Source organism: Chiloscyllium plagiosum, unplaced genomic scaffold (genome assembly GCF_037043375.1).
Source record: "Chiloscyllium plagiosum isolate Xiang-an unplaced genomic scaffold, Cpla_swu_hap1 HiC_scaffold_31, whole genome shotgun sequence".
NCBI classification, from domain to species: Eukaryota; Metazoa; Chordata; class Chondrichthyes; order Orectolobiformes; family Hemiscylliidae; genus Chiloscyllium; species Chiloscyllium plagiosum.
The window spans coordinates 47,344,362-47,365,916 of NW_028270169.1; the positions used below are offsets into that span (position 1 = coordinate 47,344,362).

The 21,555-nt window shown below is 43.3% G+C and overlaps 1 protein-coding gene across 7 annotated transcripts in view; it reads left to right on the forward strand.

The window, feature by feature from the left end:
- Positions 1–21,555, forward strand: part of clip2 (CAP-GLY domain containing linker protein 2) — a 161,251-nt gene that overhangs the window by 101,659 nt on the left and 38,037 nt on the right. For 6 of the 7 annotated variants that reach the window (XM_087977496.1, XM_087977498.1, XM_087977497.1 and 3 more), the window contains 6 exons: positions 7,134–7,258; positions 8,993–9,206; positions 10,285–10,482; positions 13,813–13,916; positions 16,198–16,258; positions 21,029–21,133. In XM_087977496.1, coding sequence (XP_087833622.1) covers positions 7,134–7,258; positions 8,993–9,206; positions 10,285–10,482; positions 13,813–13,916; positions 16,198–16,258; positions 21,029–21,133 — 807 coding nt within the window. The remainder of the gene's footprint in view (positions 1–7,133; positions 7,259–8,992; positions 9,207–10,284; positions 10,483–13,812; positions 13,917–16,197; positions 16,259–21,028; positions 21,134–21,555) is intronic. The other variant, XM_087977500.1, reaches the window with a different exon arrangement.

The window sequence follows — 21,555 nt, forward strand, 5'->3', positions numbered from 1 at the left end:
GAAATTGAGAGCTCGGGACCGTGTGCAGGCAGGTGGGATTAGTTTAGAATGGCATCATGTTTGGCACAGACATAGTGGGCAGACATCCTGTGCCATACTGTTCCATATTTATGTTTTGTTTCTGTGAATTTACAGTATACAAGTTGGCAGGTATGCTTTTGTCATTGCAACAATGACAGTACTGTACTTTGGATGTGCTGCATTGGCTGTAACACACCTTAGGACACATGGTAGTCATGAAGGGCACTATATCAATGCAAATCAACACAGTATTTGGCATCTATTTCAGTTGCATTTTTATTCTTTTGTGGCTTGTTCTCCTTGCTGGGAAGATTGGATTAGATTAGATTCCCTACAGTGTAGAAACAGCCCAACAAGTCCACACCAACCCTCCGAAGAGCAACCCACCCAGACCCATTCCCCTATATTCACCCCTGACTAATTCACCTAACACTACGGGCAATTTAGCATGGCCAGTTCACCTGAACTGCACATTTTTGGATTGTGGGAGGAAACCTGGAGGAAACCCACGCAGATACGGGGAGAATGTGCAAACTCCGCACAGACAGTTGCCCGAGGGGGGAATTGAACCCGGGTCTCTGGCGCTGTGAGACAGCAGTGCTAACCACTGTGCCACCGTGCCGCCCCTATCATCAATATTGTTAACCTTGATTAGCATCAAGTTGCTGGATCAATTAGCTTTGAGGAATTCTAAATAATATATCATAGTGTTCACATACAAAACACCTTTGCACGCGTGTGTGTGTGTGTGTGTGTGTAATAGAAGTATATTTTCATGGCTGTACTCACTTCTCAATTTCAGTAACTTTTCTTGGATAAACTCCGAGTTTATGTTGGCGTGTGACTGGTCACAGCTAGGGACAGTGGCTTTCCCATGCTCTGGTTAACAACCCTCTGGTTATTAGTGAGTTGCTCCTTTGTACCATACAGAGCAGAACTGCTTGTTCTCACACCCTTGATTTATGGTCTGCTAGTCTTTGATACTCTTTACACTGACCCTGCTGGTCCTTCATTTCTCCAGGAATTTGTTTTCTGCAAGGCTGAATTGGTCCACAGGATACTAATGCTACTTTGTCAAATATTTCATGAATTAAGCTGCAATCTTGACTCTGAAAGAATGATTTGGTTGCTCAGCTCTGTTTTGGTTTGCCCTGACACTTCAGAACCTTCTAGAAAGTTCATTGAGCAGAGTTCTGCAGTTCTGTTGGGCACAAGGAAAACTGCTAATGAATGTGATATCTGCACGCTAGGCAGTTTCACCGCCCTTCAGTGAGCTCTGCTTTCCTTGTTATAAACCACTGAGCCTACACTGCGCAGCTTGAGGGTGAGGCAAGTGTTGCTCAGCAGTTCATTGCCCTTTCCTCTCTGTGATGGGGGATCTCAAAGCAGTTTCTCAGAGATGCAGCTGTGTTGTTTATCTGTCAACTCTCTGAGCAGCTCCCTGCCCTCCAGGTTCCCATTTTTGCCAGCAAGCATCAACACATTGAGTATTTTACCATTTTCAGACTCTATTCCGTTTTTCTGATCACTCACCAAACAATCTGGGCCACTGAGAGTCATAGCATAAGTGATACCACTCTCTGAATCATCTCAAGTTCAGTGGGTTGGCTATGCTAAATTGTGCGTAGTGTCCAGGGATGTGCAGACTAGGTAGATTAGCCATGGGAAATGCAGGGTTCCAAGGATAAAGTAGCGGGGGCTGGGTCTGTGTGGGATGTTCTTCGGTGGGGCAGAGCGGACTTGATCGGCTGAATGGCATGCTTCCATACTGTATGATCTCATGATTTAAAGCCCCTCTCCAAAGACACAGGGATGTCATCTAGATTCACAAATCAGCACATGTTTGAGGGAGTGTTGCACTGGGAGCAGTGATATTGTCTTTAGCATAAGAATTCTACAACAGGAGTGACCTTGATTTAAGAACAGCAGAGGAGATCTCTGCTCCAGCTTGGTGTTTTACCTGCTGTGGCAAAGCTTGCATTATCTCCTGCAAAGTAAGAAACCGGGTGTGGATATTGAAGAATCTAATAGATGGTTATTACACCTGCCATTACGTACAAACATTACATTTCTCACACTCTTAGTAGTACGTTGATAGGTTATAACAGGGCAATGTGGTTTCAATAGCATGTCATGCTTCAGGTGATCCTGGGGTAAGATGGAGTATGAGACTTCAGAACCCACAGTTCATATGATAACATCAACACGTTTCCTAAACAGAGACATAACTCTGTTTGAGGTGAGTAGAGAAATTCTCCCTGGTTTACTGGTCAGTATCTATCTTTTAAGCAACATCACTAAACCATGTTACTTGTTGGTTGTCACACTCCTGTTTGTATGAGTTTGCTGTGCACAAATGGCAGCCTACATTGCAACATGTCTGTACCTCACGACTACTCCACTGGTGGTAAAACACATTCGGATGCTGTAGTGGCATGAAAGGTGCTAGATAAATGTAAGTCTTTAAAGAGATTATTTCAAGAAAAACAACCATCCAGGACTTTAACAGTCTTCATTAGTTACTTTGATAAAGCAATGGAAGAGAGGTTTTATTTGGCTCTGTGAATTTGATGTGAATAGATTAATTCAATCATTGTCATTGGTGGGAGAGAGACATGGAGTTTTGTTCATTCCACCATTAAGGGAGGGAGTGGAATGGTGAGGATGTCAACATTAACACCAATGCTATTGGTGCTGGGTACGAGGGCATAGCTGCTCCCTTTATCCTTCTGCCAGTATGTGGCTGCTAAGCAATTCCTGTCAGATTGAAAGACTTGTGGATAAATTATTACTTTAACTGATTTCCATGGATTAGCTGACAGCAACAGAGTATATGCTGCTTTTAAGAGGCACCCTGATAGATGTTAAAAAAAAAATGCATTTTTGTTTCATTTGTAATCTAGCCTGATCCTTTACGGTATAAATTTACAAATGGGTGCCACCCTATTCACTTTCTAAACTAAACTTGACACATTAAAACAACCTCTTTTCAATCCAAAAGGCATATGCCAGCGCCATCACTGTTGGGAGGGTGTAATTACAGTGTAAACTGTTTGTAGGCAGTTTTCATTATAAATGTGAACATAGGATCCTTTTTATAAATTTATGCTTGTGACATGGGTAGCTCTGATAAGGCAGTATTTATTACCTATTACTTGGAGAGTATTGAGTCAATTACAGGGTCAGAATTTGCTGTCAAAATAACTGCAGAGCTAATGGTGCGAGTTGCTATTAATCAGTAAATAGGTGCAGCAATGTCAGAGCGGCGCTGATGTACCGATAATTGTGGTTGTCCAAAAGTTTCTGTCTGTGTTGTGCTGCTTCATTGTTAGCCTCATTAAAATCCACATCTGGCCCTGAGCTTCCCTATTTGTTTTAAGAAATGTATTTGCCAATTTATTGCTCCTTAATCTCATCATACAGTTAAGATATACACGAGTACCCTTTTAATAACTAATGTCAATGACTGGTAATTAACCTTTTATACCAAAAGAAAATTTCTGTAGCTATGGAGTTTTATTCCATATATTTTAAACTCCTAAGGGAGATTGTTCAAAACAGTTTTGGTTTTTCTATTTGTTTTTCTTTTCTCCCACTTACTCACATTTCTCTTTCTGTCTATTTCCCTTTCTGCACCTGACTTGACATTGAATTCACTCCCTTTAATTTATCCCTTTCTCAGTGCTGCCTTGATTTATTTCTCAAATTCTGAATCTGATTGTTAGGGGGGTGTCTTGCTAGGTTTCCTGTTTCCTTTGCTCCCTGCAGTTTAGTGAGCAAGCTTTTTTGAGCTGCAAGGTTTAGAGCCAAGAGTTGAAGGGTGTGACGCTGAAAAAACTCAGCAGGTCAGGCAGCATCCGAGGAGCAGGAGAGTCGACATTCTTGGCCTGATGAAGGGCTTATGCCCAAAACGTCGATTCTCCTGCTTCTTCGATGCTGCCTGACCTGCTGTGCTTTTCCAGCGCCACATTTTTCAACCCAGTTCTCCAGCATCCACAATGTTCACTAGGTGTCCTGGCACAAACTATTCTATGTCGTGCTATAGCAGTACCTGACTTACGATGAGATGCCAGGGTCACTTGAGCCAAGCCAGGTCAGGGCTTGAAAAAGATTAGTGAACACTGTTTAAGAAGGGTGGTAAGGACAAGCCAGGGGACTATAGACCAGTGAGCCTGACCTCGGTGGTGGGCAAGTTGTTGGAGGGAACAGGATATACATGCATTTGAAAAGGCAAGGACTCATTAGGGATAGTCAACATGGCTTTGTGCGTGGGAAATAATGTCTCTCAAACATTATTTGAGTTTTTTGATGAAGTAACAAAGAGGATTGATGAGGGCAGAGTGGTAGATGTGATCTATATGGACTTCAGTAAGGCGTTCGACAAGGTTCCCGATGGGAGACTGATTAGCAAGCTCAGATCTCACGGAATACAGGGAGAACTAGCTATTTGGATACAGAACTGGCTCAAAGGTAGAAGACAGAGGGTGGTGGTAGAGGGTTGTTTTTCAGACTGGAGGCCTGTGACCAGTGGAGTGCCACAAGGATCGGTGCTGGGTCCTCTACTTTTTGTCATTTACAAAAATGATTGTGATGCGAGCATAAGAGGTACAGTTAGTAAGTTTGCAGATGACACTAAAATTGGAGGAGTAGTGGTCAGGGAAGAGGGTTACCTCAGATTACAACAGGATTTTGACCAGATGGGCCAATGGGCTGAGAAGTGGCAGATGGAGTTTAATTCAGATAAATGCGAGGTGCTGCATTTTGGGAAAGCAAATCTTAGCAGGACTTATACAGTTAATGGTAAGGTCCTAGGGAGTGTTGCTGAACAAAGAGACCTTGGAGTGCAGGTTAATAGTTCCTTGAAAGTGGAGTTGCAGGTAGACCGGATAGTGAAGGCGGCGTTTGGTATGCTTTCCTTTATTGGTCAGAGTATTGAGTACAGGAGTTGGGAGGTCATGTTGCGGCTGTACAGGACATTGGTTAGGCCACTGTTGGAATATTGCGTACAATTCTGGTCTTCCTATCGGAAAGATTTTGCGAAACTTGAAAGGGTTCAGAAAAGATTCACAAGGATGTTGCCAGGGTTGGAGGATTTGAGCTATAGGGGCTGAACAGGCTGGAGCTGTTTTCCCTGGAGCATTGGAGGCTGAGGGGTGACCTTATAGAGGTTTACAAAATTATGAGGGGCATAGATAGGGTAAATAGACAAAGTCTTTTCCCTGGGGTTGGGGAGTCCAGAACTAGAGGGCATAGGTTTAGGGTGAGAGGGGAAAGATATAAAAGAGACCTAAGGGGCAACTTTTTCATGTAGAGGGTGGTACGAGTATGGAATGAGCTGCCAGAGGAAGTGGTGGAGGCTGGTACAATTGCAACATTTATGAGGCATTTGAATGGGTATATGAATAGGAAGGGTTTGGAGGGATATGGGCCGGGTGCTGGCAGCTGGGACTAGATTGGGTTGGGATATCTGGTCGGCATGGACGGGTTGGACTGAAGGGTCTGTTTCCATGCTGTACATCTCTATGACTCTATACTCCACCCTGACCTGCACATCTTTGGACCATGGGAAGAAACTAGGAGGTAACCTTACTGAAACATGTAGGATTCTGAGGGGACTTGTCCAGTAAATGTGGAAAGTGGTTTCCCCTTGTGGGAGAGTCTAGGACAAGAGGGCATTATCTCAGAATAAAGGATCTCCCTTTTAAGATTTGATTCAGAGGGTTGTGAATCTGTGCAATTCTTTACCACAGACGGCTGTCAAGGCTCAGTCATCACGTATATTCAGGGCTGAGATGGACCCATTTTTAATCAGCTAGAGAATCCCAGGCTAGGAGGGGAAAAGGCAGGAAAGTGGAGTTGAGGTATATCAAATCGGCCATGATCTCATTGAATGGTGGAACAGACTCGATGGGCTGAACAATCTACTTCTGCTTTGACATCTGATTGCCTTACTGTCTGTGGTGAAGATGATGCACAATGCTCACCTTCTGTCAGGCCAGCTCTCACTTTATTAACTTTGTTTAAAAAATCTACAGAAATCCTTACTATCGCTTTTTATATTTCTAGGTTGCTTTCTCTCATACTGTAATTTTCCACCTTTATATGTATTTAGTCAGCCTGTGCTGATGTTCATATTGTATCCAGTCTTCTGACCTGCCACCCTTCTTTATGCATTCATTGGGCCTTTAAATCTGATTTAGTCTGTAACGTTTCTCATTGACCATGGAGGGTAGGTCCATCTCTTGGAACTTTTCTTTCTCATTGGAATGTATCTATTCCTGTATTCAAAGATATTAAATATTTCAATGTTTGACCCTTAAATGGTTACTCTTCTGACCACTTCCTTAACCTAATTTGCAAGTTCAGTTCTGCTTTCAGGCCCTTATTTAAGTTGAAAACACTAGATTGTTCAACAGTCGCCTTTCTTAATATTTATCAAATTGAGGTTTCCCTGTGCTGCTACATTTTCCTGTCCAGGACAAGAACTAACTGGGTCAGTGGGGTCTGCAAATGCCACCATTTCCTTCTGTCCCTCCCACCTACAAACCAAGCTTTACAACACAGTGATGGTGTACGGAGAGCCCAGTAATGCTCCCTTGAAGCTGCCCTCACTCCCTGCCTCAGAGGGTCCCTCTCATTGTTGAGCTCTGGAGTCAGGCCAGGACCAGGCACTGGAGTTTAACAGGTTCGGTGGTGAGCAGAAATCAAACTACAGCAACAAGATAAATGAGAGGTTACATTGCCAAGTGTTATAGGCGACTGCTAGATTTCAGCTACTGAATGTTCTCTAGGAGTTGGCTTATGTGCAGGAACCTAGTCTTGAGAAGGCTCTGAAGGGCAAAGGGAATCTGTGCAAATAGGATCTAGCCCCATCCTTCAGAGGCCTTTGCCCAGTATACCCTGCCAGGGTGACCACTCGGTGCCAGTCTTTTCTGTCACTAGTGGCTATACATTGGTTGAATGATGGGGCAGACATTGGGACCTGTGCCAGGATGGGACATGTGCCAGGATGGGACACCCATTTGGCAGACACATTGATGCTGTGATGACTGAGATCATACTGACACAGCATTTTACTTATACCTAGGTTCCTTTTATCTTTTGTTTTACAGGTGGGTGGCACTAAAACTGGAGTTGTAAAGTATGTCGGAGAGACGGATTTTGCAAAGGGCGAGTGGTGTGGAGTTGAACTGGATGAACCACTGGGAAAAAATGATGGTGCTGTCGCTGGCACAAGGTAATGAATCCCCTCATTAACCTCACGACTCGCATGAGTGGGTACGTTGGGCCTTTGACATTACCCTGGCGCCCCAGCCCCACCTAATGTCAGTGCCCCACCACTCGGGTGAGAGGGGAGAAATTTAAAAGGGACCTAAGGGCAAGGTTTTCACGCAGAGGGTGATGCGTGTACGGAATGAGCTGCCAGAGGAAGTGGTGGAGGTGGATACAATTACAACATTTAAAAGGCATCTGGATGGGTATATGAATAGGAAGGGTTTAGAGGGAGATAGGTCAAGTATAGGGGAGGCCAATGCCTAGTGGTATTATCACTGGACTGTCGATCCAGAGACCCAGGTAATGTTCTGGGGACTCAGGTTGAAATCCTGCCATGGCAGATGGTGGAATTTGAATTCAATAAAAATATCTGGAATTAATAATCTAATGATGACCACAAGACCATTGCCAATTGTTGGGAAAAACCCATCTGGTTCACTAATGTGCTTTAGGGAAGGAATCTGCCATCCTTTCCTGGTCTGGCTTACAGTGACTCCAGATCTACAGCAATGTGCTTGATTCTTAACTGCCCTCTGAGCAATTAGGGATGGGCAATAAATTCTGCCTAGTCAGTGATGCCCTCATCCCATGAATAAATAAACAAAAGAGTGCTGGCAGGTGGGACTAGATTGGGTTGGGATATCTGGTCGGCATGGACAAGTTGGACCGAAGGGTCTGTTTCTGTGCTGTATATCTCTATGCCCCTATGACTAATTAAGGTATGCTTGAACAAATAAGTGGTTGATCTTATAACATACCTCTTTACAAATACAATCACACCTTTATCATGAGGATGATGCCAAAGGGATGGAGGACACTGGCTGGATAGGTAATGGAGAAAAGAACAGGATAGTGCAGAAGGTAGCTCATCTCAAGCATAAACCATAGCTGCTACCAGTTTGATGAAAGGCTGTACATTTGATCGAATTCTTTTTAATTATTTGTCCCATTATATTTGAACCTGTCTCCCATTGTTGAGATCCGACAGTGGGTTAGTTTCTCTGATGGTTTAATTTTGTTAAGATTGAATTATTTTGTTAATCAAGGAAGTGTTTTAATTTTGTAAATAAGTCAAGACCTCACTGGTCCCATGAACTTCAGTTCCACCTTCAAGTTGAACTGCAGCATCCAATTCATGTTGAGATGTCCAAAGCAAAGACATTGGAGTCTAGACTCATGGATCACTTTTCTGCACCTCTCCAAGGACAACCACAGGAATTGTTAGTTGGACTGTTTACAGTTCATGGGAGCTTTTGATCTCTAAAATGATCACTGAGTGACCTATCTGATTCTTAGTGATCACATTGGATCACACTTAGTGATCTCCCTCCTGATTCGAAGGTGGTGAGCAGCGTTTTTTGTGCCTTACTCCTCAGGAGGTCAAGTCTTTCTAAAGGATTGAAAGTACATAATAGTGAAGATATCCTTAGGAAAAGGCTGCCTTTGGCTGGAATTCCCTGAGTTTTGGCCTGAAGATGTGTGGATACCCCCTGTGTGTGACGCTTTGTATCAGGTCAGTTTCCTGGGCTTTTGAACAGAGAATTGTTGAAATCCACCCCAGTAGTAGCTCCTCCACAACAGGTTAACCTTATCACTCCTGCAGGTGGGGAGTGCAGTACGCCAATGGCTGCATTTCAGCCGTGTTCCTGACACATTTCCTCTGACCACACCCCACCCTTGTTTCTATCTCTCGCAGATACTTCCAGTGCCCACCCAAGTTTGGTCTCTTTGCTCCCATTCACAAGGTGATGAGGATTGGCTTCCCGTCGACCACACCAGCCAAAACCAAGAAGAGTAAAAGGATGGCCATGGGGGTCTCTGCCTTGACTCAGAGTCCGAGCAGCTCCTCGATAAGTTCAGTCAGCTCCGTGGCTTCATCTGTCGGGGGGAGACCAAGCCGCACCGGACTGGTAAGGAAACAAAATACCAAGAACTGTGGATGCTGCTAATACAGAAACTGCAGGAAAAATCCAGCAGGTCTGGCAGCATCTGTAGAGAAACAGCAGAGCTTACGCTTCAGGTCCAGTGACCATTCCGTTCTGCAGAAGGTTTACCAGACTCTAGACTGAGATAACACCACAGAGGCCGGTATCCCATCACCAAGTCACTCTTTATTTGCAGGTGAACAGTCCTTGACTCTGGCATTGCCTAATTCAGAGTCAGGTACCAAAGAATCAGTACCTCTGACACTCCTGTTTTTCTCTGTCAGCCAGGGCTCCCTAATTGGACTAGATTAACAGCCCCAATCAGGGAGCTCCTATGAGGGCCACCTGGCTGACCCTGTTACAATCACTAGATAAATGTTATCTCTGCTTTCTCTCTACAGATGTTTCTGGTTTCAGCACTGTTAAAATCTTGCTTACATTTGGTGTCTAAAATTTTGGAGCAGGTAGCTCTTGCTTTTAGTGAAGTTTAGCCTTCCACTGCTGCCTGTGCTGCTGCTTTCTCTGTGTTTGAGTGCTCCATTGAGACGTCCTGACACATGTCAGAATGGTGTTGGTCTTTCACCAGATGGCTCTAGGCTTATCCCAGCCTTCATCATGACCTGATCTGCATTTAATGGGCCTCCTTCCCCATCATCACTACCCTCCATTGGATGCCTGTCACTCCCTCCTCCAACTCCAGATGCACAACCTTCCACTCCCAGCCCTCCCACACCTGCTATCCCAAGGTATGTGCGCGTGTGCACACACAGCACACCCCTACCATGCCCCCAAACACACAGCTCCCCCTCCCCACCCTCTGACAGAAACACCCTCCGCCCCCAGGCACACACAGGTATGTGACCCTCCCTATGACACACCAACCTGTTGCTGTCTGTCTGATTTTGGATCTTCAGGCGTTGATCCCCAGTTACTAGATGAGTGACTATCACACAGCCTGAGAGTGTGTACAACCGCCATTAATGTCTCTCTCTCTCTCTCTCTCTCTCTCTCTCTGTGTCTCTCTCTCCCTCTGTCTCTCTCTGTCTGTCTCTCTCTGTATCAGCTGACCGAGACATCCTCTCGCTACGCCCGGAAGATCTCAGGCACCACCGCCCTGCAGGAAGCCCTGAAGGAGAAGCAGCAGCACATTGAACAGCTGCTGGCCGAGCGAGACCTGGAGCGAGCCGAGGTCGCCAAGGCAACTAGCCATATCTGTGAGGTGGAGAAAGAGCTGGCTCTTCTGAAGGCCACACATGCACAGGTACAGACTGAGGCAAAAGTGTAACAAAAAGGACAGGACCCTTTGAAACCAACATCTTTCATAACACTGGCCTGGACTTCATGGAGTGACACAGGCTGCTGTCACCAGGGCAACAGGAACATGAGCAATAGGAGCTTGAGTGGCCATTCAGTCCCTTCAGCCCTACTATATCATTCAACATGATCATGGTTCATTCACATTCCTGCATTACCTCGATATCCCTTTGTTCCAATAGTACCCTGGTATTTATCTGTCTTGAATATCACGGGATTACAGAATTGTTACACTGCAAAAGGAGGCCCATTCAGTCCATCGTGCCTGCAACTGTTCATTATATGAGCATCATTAACTTATCTATAGCTCTCTGAGAATTCCAAAAATGCACCACTCTTTAGCCAAAGCAAAAGTAGAACAACCATGCAGTTTTATTTTTGTTAGAGATTTCGATTAACACACTAGTTTTGCAAAGCACCTCTTCATTTTGAGTTAAATTCACTGTTTCTAAAATAGGATTTGCAAAATCATTAACTGGTTTGTATTTCGAATCATAGTTTATGTCAGTATTGAGCATTTTCAGCTGTTTCTGCCAGAGTTCTTTCTTTTTTTCTACTGTTTCAGTGAAGATTTTAATCCATTTTAAATTGGTTGCAATCTCTTCTCACCAGTGTAGTCATTTTGTACCTGTCATTGAAATGTTATTGAAGAGTTCTATTCAAATTCTTTTAACACTGAAAATCAATCATTTCCATGTCATAGTTGATGAGGTTTGTTTGAAGTTTTAAGAAGAACTTCATTGATTTGAAGTTAATTTTAACTGACCTGTATTTACACAAGTGAACCACCAACAAAGTGACTAACTGATCGTGTGGGTTCGACATGGCTATGGTTTTTAGTTGAAAAATGGGATTGACCATTTTTGAGGTGAAATAGTTGGCAAAATAGTCTAAATATCCAGCTGGAGAAAGTGAGGACTGCAGATGCTGGAGATCAGACCTGAAAATGTGTTGCTGGAAAAGCGCAGCAGGTCAGGCAGCATCCAAGGAGCAGGAGAATCGACGTTTCGGGCATGAGCCCTTCTTCAGGAATGAGGCCTCATTCCTGAAGAAGGGCTCATGTCCGAAACGTTGATTCTCCTGCTCCTTGGATGCTGCCTGACCTGCTGCGCTTTTCCAGCAACACATTTTCAGTAAATATCCAGCTAGTTACATTACTTTGAGCTCAATCACAAGACTGTTTTTTTATTCATTCATGGGATGTGGGTGCTACTAGCTGGGCCAGCATTTAATCCCCATCCTTATTTTCCCAGCTGGTAGTTAGAGTCAGTCACACTGGGAGTCACATGTAGGCCACAGGCCTGCTAAGGATGGCAGACTTTCTTCCTTAAATGACATTTAATGGAAACCCCTAAAGTGAATCGGATAGATTTTTACAAAAATCGAGAATGATGTCGTGGTGTTATGGACCAGACCAAACCTCCTCAAAATATATTAAGAAGGTAGTTTAGATCCTAACTTTTTCTTATTTTAAAGGTAAGTGTAAGGGGTTGCATTCCAGGTGCAATTCGATTGTTCAAACTACTCAACACACTTTATTCACACACTATAGTTAAAATACAACAAAAGAAAGAAGAATTTGGAATAACTTAACTCTATTGGAAAACTTAACAGAATAGTAGATTATTTAATGACTGAACAGTAACTGTTCCAATATAGTAACAGCGTTGGCAAAAGGCAAATTCAATATAACAGATTGTCTCACTGGCAGTTCTAGCAGCTGGAAGAGAACCTGAGCTTTTAGCTGGAACAGACAGAGGAAACCCAGCTTTCACATCCAGCTTCAGGATCCCAGCAGCAGCTGCTACTGAAAAACTAAAGCTACAAATCCTGGTTCTGTGGGAGCTCGACCCACCTATTCAGGCTGCTTCTGTTGTACCTACATTAAAAAGGAAATCCCCAAGGCTCTGTCTTATAACCTCCTTCAAAATAAAATCTAATGTCAAGAAAGTGGTTACCATTAGACCAACTTTTTAATCCAAGAATTTTATTGAATTCAGATTTCATTCACCATTATTTGAACCCACATCCTCAGAATGTCTGCCTAGGGCTCTGACTTCCTAGTGCCGTGACCTTACCGCAGACTGCTCCTTGTCAATCCTCACAGATTTACAGCTCCAGAATGGGATGGAATGGCTCACTCTCTTTGTTATGTAACTAACACAGTATGACTACAGGAGAATGACCAACCAATGCTAATAGACTTTCCTAGACGTGACTTCTTTGTGTCGTGGATTAGATTTGCATTATCAGCTATTTTCTCATTTACCACCAGTTCAGTATGTTGGCTGTTTGACTGAACAGAGTACCAGACATTGCTTGTTCGAGTTTAGTTAGACTGTGCACGTTCTGTTGAGATCAATGACAGAGGACTCTCCCAAAACTAAACTCCAGGAATGGATAAGGGAACCTTTAAGAGCAGCTGAGATGGGAGTGGCGTGTTTGGAGAGGCACTGTTTGCATTCCCAACACTTTGGAATTCTAGAGATTTCCTAAGCAACATTTTCAGAGATGTTATTTTACACCTCAGGGGAAGGTGGGACTTGAGCCTGGGCATCCTGGCCCAGAGGGAGCGACACTACCATGGTGCTGCAAGAGTTCTATTTTGAGGAATGGAGTGTGAAGGATGGTCTTTCCATTCAGAAGCCATTTAAGTGCCTTCTCCTACTACGGTGAGCATTCTGCCAGCAGCAGGTGAACCCTCTGACGTGTCTCCAGTGATACCTGGTGGCCACCATGCAAGTTCACTCTGTAGGAGATGGAAAGTCAATCAAAACAATGTCATCCCCTGCAGAAACCTCCTTCCCTCCCCAGCATCCTGACTAGCCTCAGTGATATCAATCCCCACTTTCCTTCTTCAGAGAATACCGTCCATGCTGCTTTCCCCTAAATTGGATGCAGTTCCAGCGGTGGCCACCACTCCCAGTGGTGCTGTTTCAGTTGGAGGAACTGCTGGCACACAATCAGTCTTTGATCTTGGATCTCCCCTTAAAGGGACTGAAGTCTTGAAGGCAACTCATTAGCAATTGGGTGGCTACGTGATCCCGCCGGAGGTTCCTAAAAGCTGTTGAAGTGATTTGACCCTAACTTTCCAGCCTCTCTACCATCCCAATAAAATCAGCTCCATTGCATCTCCTGTTTATGTCAGACAGTAACACGGCACAGGGTTTACTGCAATGAACCCTGAGAGCACGCAGGACATCTCCATCCCAGTGAAAATCCAGTAGGTTAAAAGCTGTTCAGATAAGGAGTGACCACCTGCCTTTTCTCCCTGCAGTACGCGACAGAGGCTGAGATGAACCTCCAGCTTGTACGAACCAGGCTGAACAATGCTGAGAAACAAAAACTGGAACTGTTAAACACACTGGAAGAGGAGAAAAGGTAATGGGAATTTTAAAATCGGGGGGGAGGAAAAGAGAAAAGGGGAAGGGGAAGGAGAAAGGGGAAGGAGACTTGGTAAGTCCAGGAAGCAGCAGGAATGAAGAAAATGGAGAGTTTAGAGTTAGTGAGTCCATTATAAGTCCTGAAACCTCTCGTCCAAATAGGGTGGTGTCTCATCAGCCTCCATTCAAAGGTAAGGATTTATGTGAATATCGGTTCAAAGAACCAGGTAGAAGAAGAGATACTTGACTAAGGAGTGGGAGATATGTTCCATGTTGAAATGGTGCTGTAAGGGCGGCACGGTGGCTCAGTGGTTAGCACTGCTGCTTCACAGCGCAAGGGATCTGGGGTTTGACTCCCGCCTCAGGTGACTGTCTGTGTGGAGTTTGCACATTCTCCCTGTGTCTGTGTGGATTTCCTCCGGGTGCTCCGGTTTCCTCCCACTGTCCAAAGATGTGCAGGTCAGGTGAATTGGCCACGCTAAATTGTCCATAATATTAGGTGCATTAGTTAGGATAGGATAGGGGAATGGGTGTGGGTGGGCTACTCTTCGGAGGGTCGGTGTGGACTTGTTAGGCCGAAGGGCCTGTTTCCATACTGTAGGGAATCTAATATATGACAGCCACTGAATCCCAACAGAGTGCATTTGTTTAGAGATGAATAACAAAGTGGAAATACCTTCCCAGACTTGATCTGGATGTCATTTGTTCTGATGAGCACATTAAGATCAAAGAATTGATGATCAACCTGTCTAGTTTGGTGCTGCTTTAATACAGTTTCTGGTTTCACCACATTAATTCCAGAGTTGAAAAATGTGGTGCTGGAAAAACACAGCAGGCCAGGCAGCATCCGAGGAGCAGGAGAATCGACGTTTCCGGCATAAACCCTTCTTATGCCCGAAACGTCGATTCTCCTGCTCCTCGGATGCTGCCTGGCCTGCTGTGTTTTTCCAGCACCACATTTTTCAACTCTGGTACTCCAGCACCTGCAGTCCTCACTTTCTCCACATTAATTCCAGTCAGGATGACTTGTGCTTATACAGTGGGTTTATAGAATGTCTTCCAATTAATACATCCACTTTAATGAGGTGTAAAAAAGCTGAGAAAGAAATTTTAAAAAGAGTTTGTAGAGAAGTTCGAAGTAGACAGAGATGACTTTAAAAGTTGTGAAGAAAGTTTTGGTGAGGGTGTAGGGCTCAGTGTATTCAGGAGATTAGAGGGACAAGAAACCAGAACTGGCAAATCAAAGCACGAGAATCAAAATGGTGGGTCAAAAAGAGTCGGTGGATCTTGCAGCTACTCCTGAGATTGCAAGTTTACTTCGAGATTTCTTTCAGTTATTACATTTCAGTAGTATAAGATTTTTATTTTGATTATTTTTTGATTCAGTTTTGGAAGCAGGCCATTCAGCCGATCCACACTGACCCTCTGCAGAGCACCCCACCCAGCCCCAGCCCCATACCCTATCCCTGTAACTCTACATTTCCCAAGGCTAACCCAGCTAGCCTGCACATCCTTGGACACTATGGGCAATTTAGCATATCAAATTCACCTGACCTGCACATCTTTCTACTGTGGGGGGAAACCGGAGCACCCGGAGGAAATCCGTGCAGACATTGGGAGAATGTGCAGATTCCACACTGACAATCATTTAAGGCTGGAATGGAACCCAGGTCCTTTGATGGTGTGAGGCAGCAGCGCTAACCACTGAGTCAGTGTGGGTTTTTTTATAATCAAGGATGACATTTGGATAAGTACATGAATAGGAAAGATTGGGAGGGATATGGGCCAAGTGCAGGCAGGTGGGACTAGTTTGGGTTGGGAACATCAATGGCATGGACTGGTTGGACTGGAGGTTCTGTTTCTGTGTTGTTTAACTCTATGAATCTGTAAGACCTGGATTTGGGCCTACAGTGAGGCTGAAAAGGATTCAGACGTAGCTCTTTCAGTCCCTCTCGCCATTTCTGCCATTTGATTAAATCATCTTTGGTCTGTACCTCAGCTCCATCTATTGCCTTATCTCAGTATCACTGATTCATTGACATCCTTGCCCAGCAAAACCCTATTGATCTCACACTTTAAAAAATTCAATTGATTCTTGACATCTACAGCTATTTCACATCTCAAAGCCAAGGTCTTATCTCTTCAGTTTTTCCAGAATAAAATGCCACTCATTTCTAGAAAATCAAATCAAAATATTGGGACCTATGTTCCTATAGCAGGCGTAATGTCTCTGAAGATTTAACGTTCATTTTTATACCTTTGCTTTTATGGTTCAACAGGAAAATCGAGGATCTCCAGTTCCGAGTGGAAGAAGAATCAATTACCAAAGGAGATTTAGAGGTAAAAGTATTGAATGCAGATAATGTGATCAGTACCTCTATTGATGAAACACATTGGGCTCATCAACAATACACCCAAGCTGAGATACACGCCTTTTCCAGCATTGTGTTCCCACAGTTTTCTTGGCACTACAGACAGTGCTGCTTGTCAGGAGCACGTCGGTCAAGCAAACTGTTGGTGTTTCAGAAAATGTCTTCAGGTGAACGTATTCTGCTCTTCCCTCCACAGAAATTGCTCCAAGCCTGGCCACCGAGACATATAGAAAGATTCTTGTTTTTATTACCGGACAGTTTCTGAGTTCCCCTCTATGGCCTTTCAGTGCCAAACAGTTTGAAAAACAAACTGTTAAACGAGGGATCCATCACCATGGAACTTTCAATACCAAAGCCAGTCATTCAGAAATAACATGACTGAGAAACCACTGTTTCTCATTCGTTTTCACATGCTTTCAACAAAAATGCTTAACTCATTGTAATATGATGGACCTGCAAATGGTTTTGTCACTCGGTAGGTTATAGCTTTTGTTGCTGAGTTTGGAAAGGAACAGCCTTCCCAGTTTTCACCATGGGACAGAGGACTTCCACGCAAGGCCAGAATTATTAATTATCACTGTCTTGCTGTGGCAGGGTGGATTGGAAAGAATAAAGATAACCATGTACACACACGTGACCGCTTGGATTTGGAGCAAGAGTAGGCTCCTCAAGCCTGTTCCATGATTCCAACAAAATCATGGCGGTTCTGAACACTTCACATTCCAAAACCCTTTCAGCCGCTTGCTTTAAAATGCCTCAAAGGCTCCACTTCCATTGCCTTTTCAGGAGGAAAGACTTATCCTCTGTGAGAAAAAAACTCTCCTCATCCCCGTCTTAAATGGATAACCCATTATTTCTAAACAGTGATCCCTAGTTCTGGATTCTCGCACTGGAGAAAACCTACTTTCCACATCCCACCCTGTCAAGTCCACTCAGGTTCAGTCAGGTCACCTCTTACTCAACCTGTCCAGCTCAACCTGACCAGTTTTCTTCAGAAGGCAGCCCAGTTATTCCTCTTCAGTGGGCTGCTTCTAATGCATTTACATCCTTCCATAAGTAATGAGACCGGTGCTACTAACCAGCCAATCTTCTATGCATTACCAGCAAGTTACTGCCTGCACCAGTTTTTAAATCTTCTGCAATAATCTTTGATGTGACACCTTATCAAATGCTTACTAGAAGTTTATGTCCAGTACACTGTTTCCTCTTTATCCACATCACATATTACTGACTCAAAGAATTCCAATAAATTGTAATTTCCATTTCACAAAGCCATGGTAACTCTTCCTGATGACCTTGAATATCTTCAAGTGCCCTATTGTTACAGCTTTAATAATGGCTTCCAACATTTTCCCAAACAGATGTTAAGTTATCCTGACTTATTTTTAATCTCCTTTCCTCTCCTTTTTGAATAAAGGAGTTATATTCACTATTTTCCAATCAAAGGGAATCTTCCCTGAATCTGTGAATTTTGGAAATCTAGGACCAATGCCTCAACTATCTCACTAGCCATTTCTTAAGATAAAGTCTAGCAGGGTCTGGTGACATGTCACCCCAAAGCTCCAAGAATTTGCTGAGTCCCACTTCCCTGGTGATTGTAATTTGTTTGAGTTCCTCCTTCCCTTCCGATTGCTGATGTACAGCTATTTCTGGGGTGTTACTTGTTTCCTGTGAAGTGAAAATTGATGCAAAGTACCTGTTCTACTCATCCAATTTATTTCCCATTACTAATTTTCCAAGCTCACTTTCCATAGGAACAAAACACATTTTGTTACTTGTAAAAAAAAATTTAGAAATCTTTACTGTCTGTTTTTATAAGTAAATTAGTTTTCTCTGTACTTTCATTTCCCCTCTTTGTTACCTCTTTCAGTCATTCTTTACTTTATATCAAAATATATCTAATCTTCTAATATGCCATTCATTTGTGTGCAATGATATGTTTTTCCTTTAAATTTTACAGTATCTATAACTTTTCTACCAACTATGGTACGTGGGTACTCTGCTTTGAATTTTTCGTGCTCATTACAATGTATCCATTTTCTGTATTCTAACACATCCCCTTCAGTATCTTCCACTGTGTCTCTATTGACCTTGAGCTACATTGCAAGTTCACTTAACTCTGCTTTCATATCCTAATAATTTTCTTTATTTAAATTTAAAATACTGGTCTTAGATTCACCCTTCTCTCCCTCAAACCAAATGTAAAGTTCAGTAATATTATGATCACTGCTACTTAGGAGTGTCTTTCAGTATGATATCATTAGTTCGTCCTATCTCATTTTGTGGTACCAGGTTTAGTATAAATTGCTGTCTGGTTGGCTTCAGAACATGGTGTTCAAAGGAACCTTCCAAAAGCAATCTATGAACTCCTCATCTGGGCTCCTTTTCCCTGTCTGATTTTTCCAGTGTATACGTAGATTAGAGCCCTTCACAATTATTGGCATACATTTCTGACAAATTCTTCCTTTCTGCTCTGTTGTACTCCTACAAGTAACTTCTTGCATTTATCATTTCTCTATTTTCACCCAAATTGCTTGTACGTCCTGCTTTCCTGAACTTAGGTCACTCCTGTCTATTGAGCTAATACTGTTGTTGCTTAACAGAGCCATCCTTCACCTTTTCCTCACTCTTGTCCTTCCTACCTGTCATATACTCTTCAATATGAGCTCCCAATCAATGTCATCCTGCAGCTATGTCTTTCCCTTTTTTTAACAAATGTGATCTTGACCATAGTGCTTCAATGACATTTGCAATTATAAACTTGTCAATCTTGTATTTTGTTTCCTATGTAGCATGCACTTTTGCCACATGCTTCTTTTGTCTGTAGATGCATGAAGTTCCTCTTGATTGTCTATTTGAGCTATTTCTTTTTCCATTGTCAAAGTGTATTACAGAAGATTCCTGTGTTTAATAACCTGTTGAGTACAATGAGCAACCTGTTAAATACAATGAGTTCATGCTGTTGAGTTCAGTTTCTATAGAAGTAGCTAATTGGCTTCTATTTGAGGACCTTCATTGAATGAGCTTGTCTGGAACAGGCACTCACTTATTAAAATGAAACTCAATCGTGAAGTCTGATAAAACACAACCCAAGGTCTTTCCTGCTGGAGTTTTGTTCATCAACCAGCACAGAATGACCATCTCAGGACATTCTAAATGAATCAGGCAGTGAAGAAAATGTTTCTCATTGTGGGCTTGATTTTATTTTTAAACATCCACTTTGCGCATTTCTCTCTGGCTTGCTGCCAGTTCCTTATTTAAGTCATTGGGTCATGCAGTTTCAGGGGCACTTTAATATCCAAGCTACATTTTTGATTTTGCCCATTTGGATAACAAAGTTCTACAGTGTAAATAAGCCAAGGACTTGCGATGGTATGGGGAAAACTCTTGCCTTATCCAAGGTGAGATTCCTTACTCTTAATACACTCCTCACATCCCTGATACTAAAAGTGCGGGAGTAGTGGATTTGTGTTGTCCATGCAGACACAATGGGCCGAAGGGCCTATTCTGTGCTGTACAGTTGTATGAACTGCGCTCGAAATCGAAGGTCTAACGTCACAGTCTTTTTGTTGAAAATGATGCTCCAACACCCCCACCACCATTTTGAATTTGATGACACTGATCCCTCTTGAGAGTCCAAGTATGATATAACTGCCTTTTTTAATGATCCATTGCAATGAGCTGCCCTGGATCCAGCAGTATTGAGGCTGTGCCCCATCATTGCAAAGAAACAAAGTTTTAAAATATTTAAGATAAAAATCTACTGGAGAGTGAAGATTTTCCAAGGAGCTGAGAGCCAGCCAGTTTGACTCAGAAGTAATTCAAGATGAAAAGCTCAGCCAGAAGTATAGGTGATTAGTCCTTTATCGGATAGTATTGTACTAGCAGAAAATATAAGACTGTCTGCGTAAAAAGTTTTAAAACTGTCACTTGGGCCAAATGTGAAATAATGTGGACAGTGCAAAAGATGACCATTAACTGTGGAACGTCAGTTCATCGGTAATAAAATTCTCCAGGTAATCTCATTTTCATTTTACCATAAAGAGATAAGCATTTTTCATTTGCGTAGATTTGTAGTTCTGGTCACTATTTCTCCCCACTTCCATTATTTTCTGAAACTTACAAGAACAGTGTGCAAAAACACACCCTGTTTTAATCCAAGCAACCCATGAGCCTGAAGGCTATAGGGAACGGATGCAACACAGTCCATGATTCGGGGTCTTTTGAAAAGAATTCCGCTGCTTTTGTTACTCCTGCAACAGAGGAAAGCAGGAGGGCTCTCCTCTGAGTGTTCCTTCTCGATGTAATGACGTGGTACTGTCTTATAAACTGTTAGCCCGAATCGTGGCCTTGCTACTGTGAGAAACTGCAGAATGCAAGTCCATCCCCTGCCAAAGATGGGAAGATGAGTAAGCTTTGTGTGCTGCCCTCGTATGCATGACTAACCTGGAAGCTCAACCCTTAGTGTTGAGCTGCTCGACATGAAATGTAATAGCCTCTTTGGATTTGCTCTGAATGCTTGATGCACAAAGTGTAAAATCAGCAGGTTCATTCAGGAGAAATCTTGCCATCAGTCTGAATGTTTGACTTTGTAAACTTTTTTGTATTTGCCTCCCTCCTTATGATTTTATTGTGCTGAGCTGTTACAGTGTCTTTGTGTCTCTTTTTTCTCTCTCTCTCTCTCTTTCTCTCTCCCTCTCTCTGTTACTTTCTCATCTTCTTCCCTCGGGACTAACAGACACAGACAAAGTTAGAGCATGCCCGTATTCGGGAGCTAGAGCACAGCCTGCTGTTTGAAAGGACTAAAGCTGGAAAACTCCAGAAGGAGTTTGAAGACACTCGGGTAAAACGATGTGCCAACCCCTCCCCAACCCTCCTCAGTGCTTTTCCCTCAGTCAGTCTCATAGCTTGCCTGAGAATGGCTTGGCATCACAAAAGCTTTGTTTCATTTGCAAGCACATTGGCTTTGTTCATGATCTCGCTCCTCATGTCAGAAAGGAGAACACGGTGGGACTGATTTTCTTTTGACATTTGTGTTTTTAAAGCCCTTTTTTTTCTGCTTGGTGTATTGGTCTGCTAAACATTGCTTGGCACATCATCTAATCCATCGAGTGTGTCTCAGGAAGCTGAGCTTTCTGGTGAATGCACAGAAAAACAGCTTTCTGATACGCCCTCTCCTCATCTCCCATCCCCCCTCTCCTCTCCCCTTGCTCTATCTGTGCCATCAGCTGCATGTGAAGCAACTGGCCAGACTATTTTGTGCTG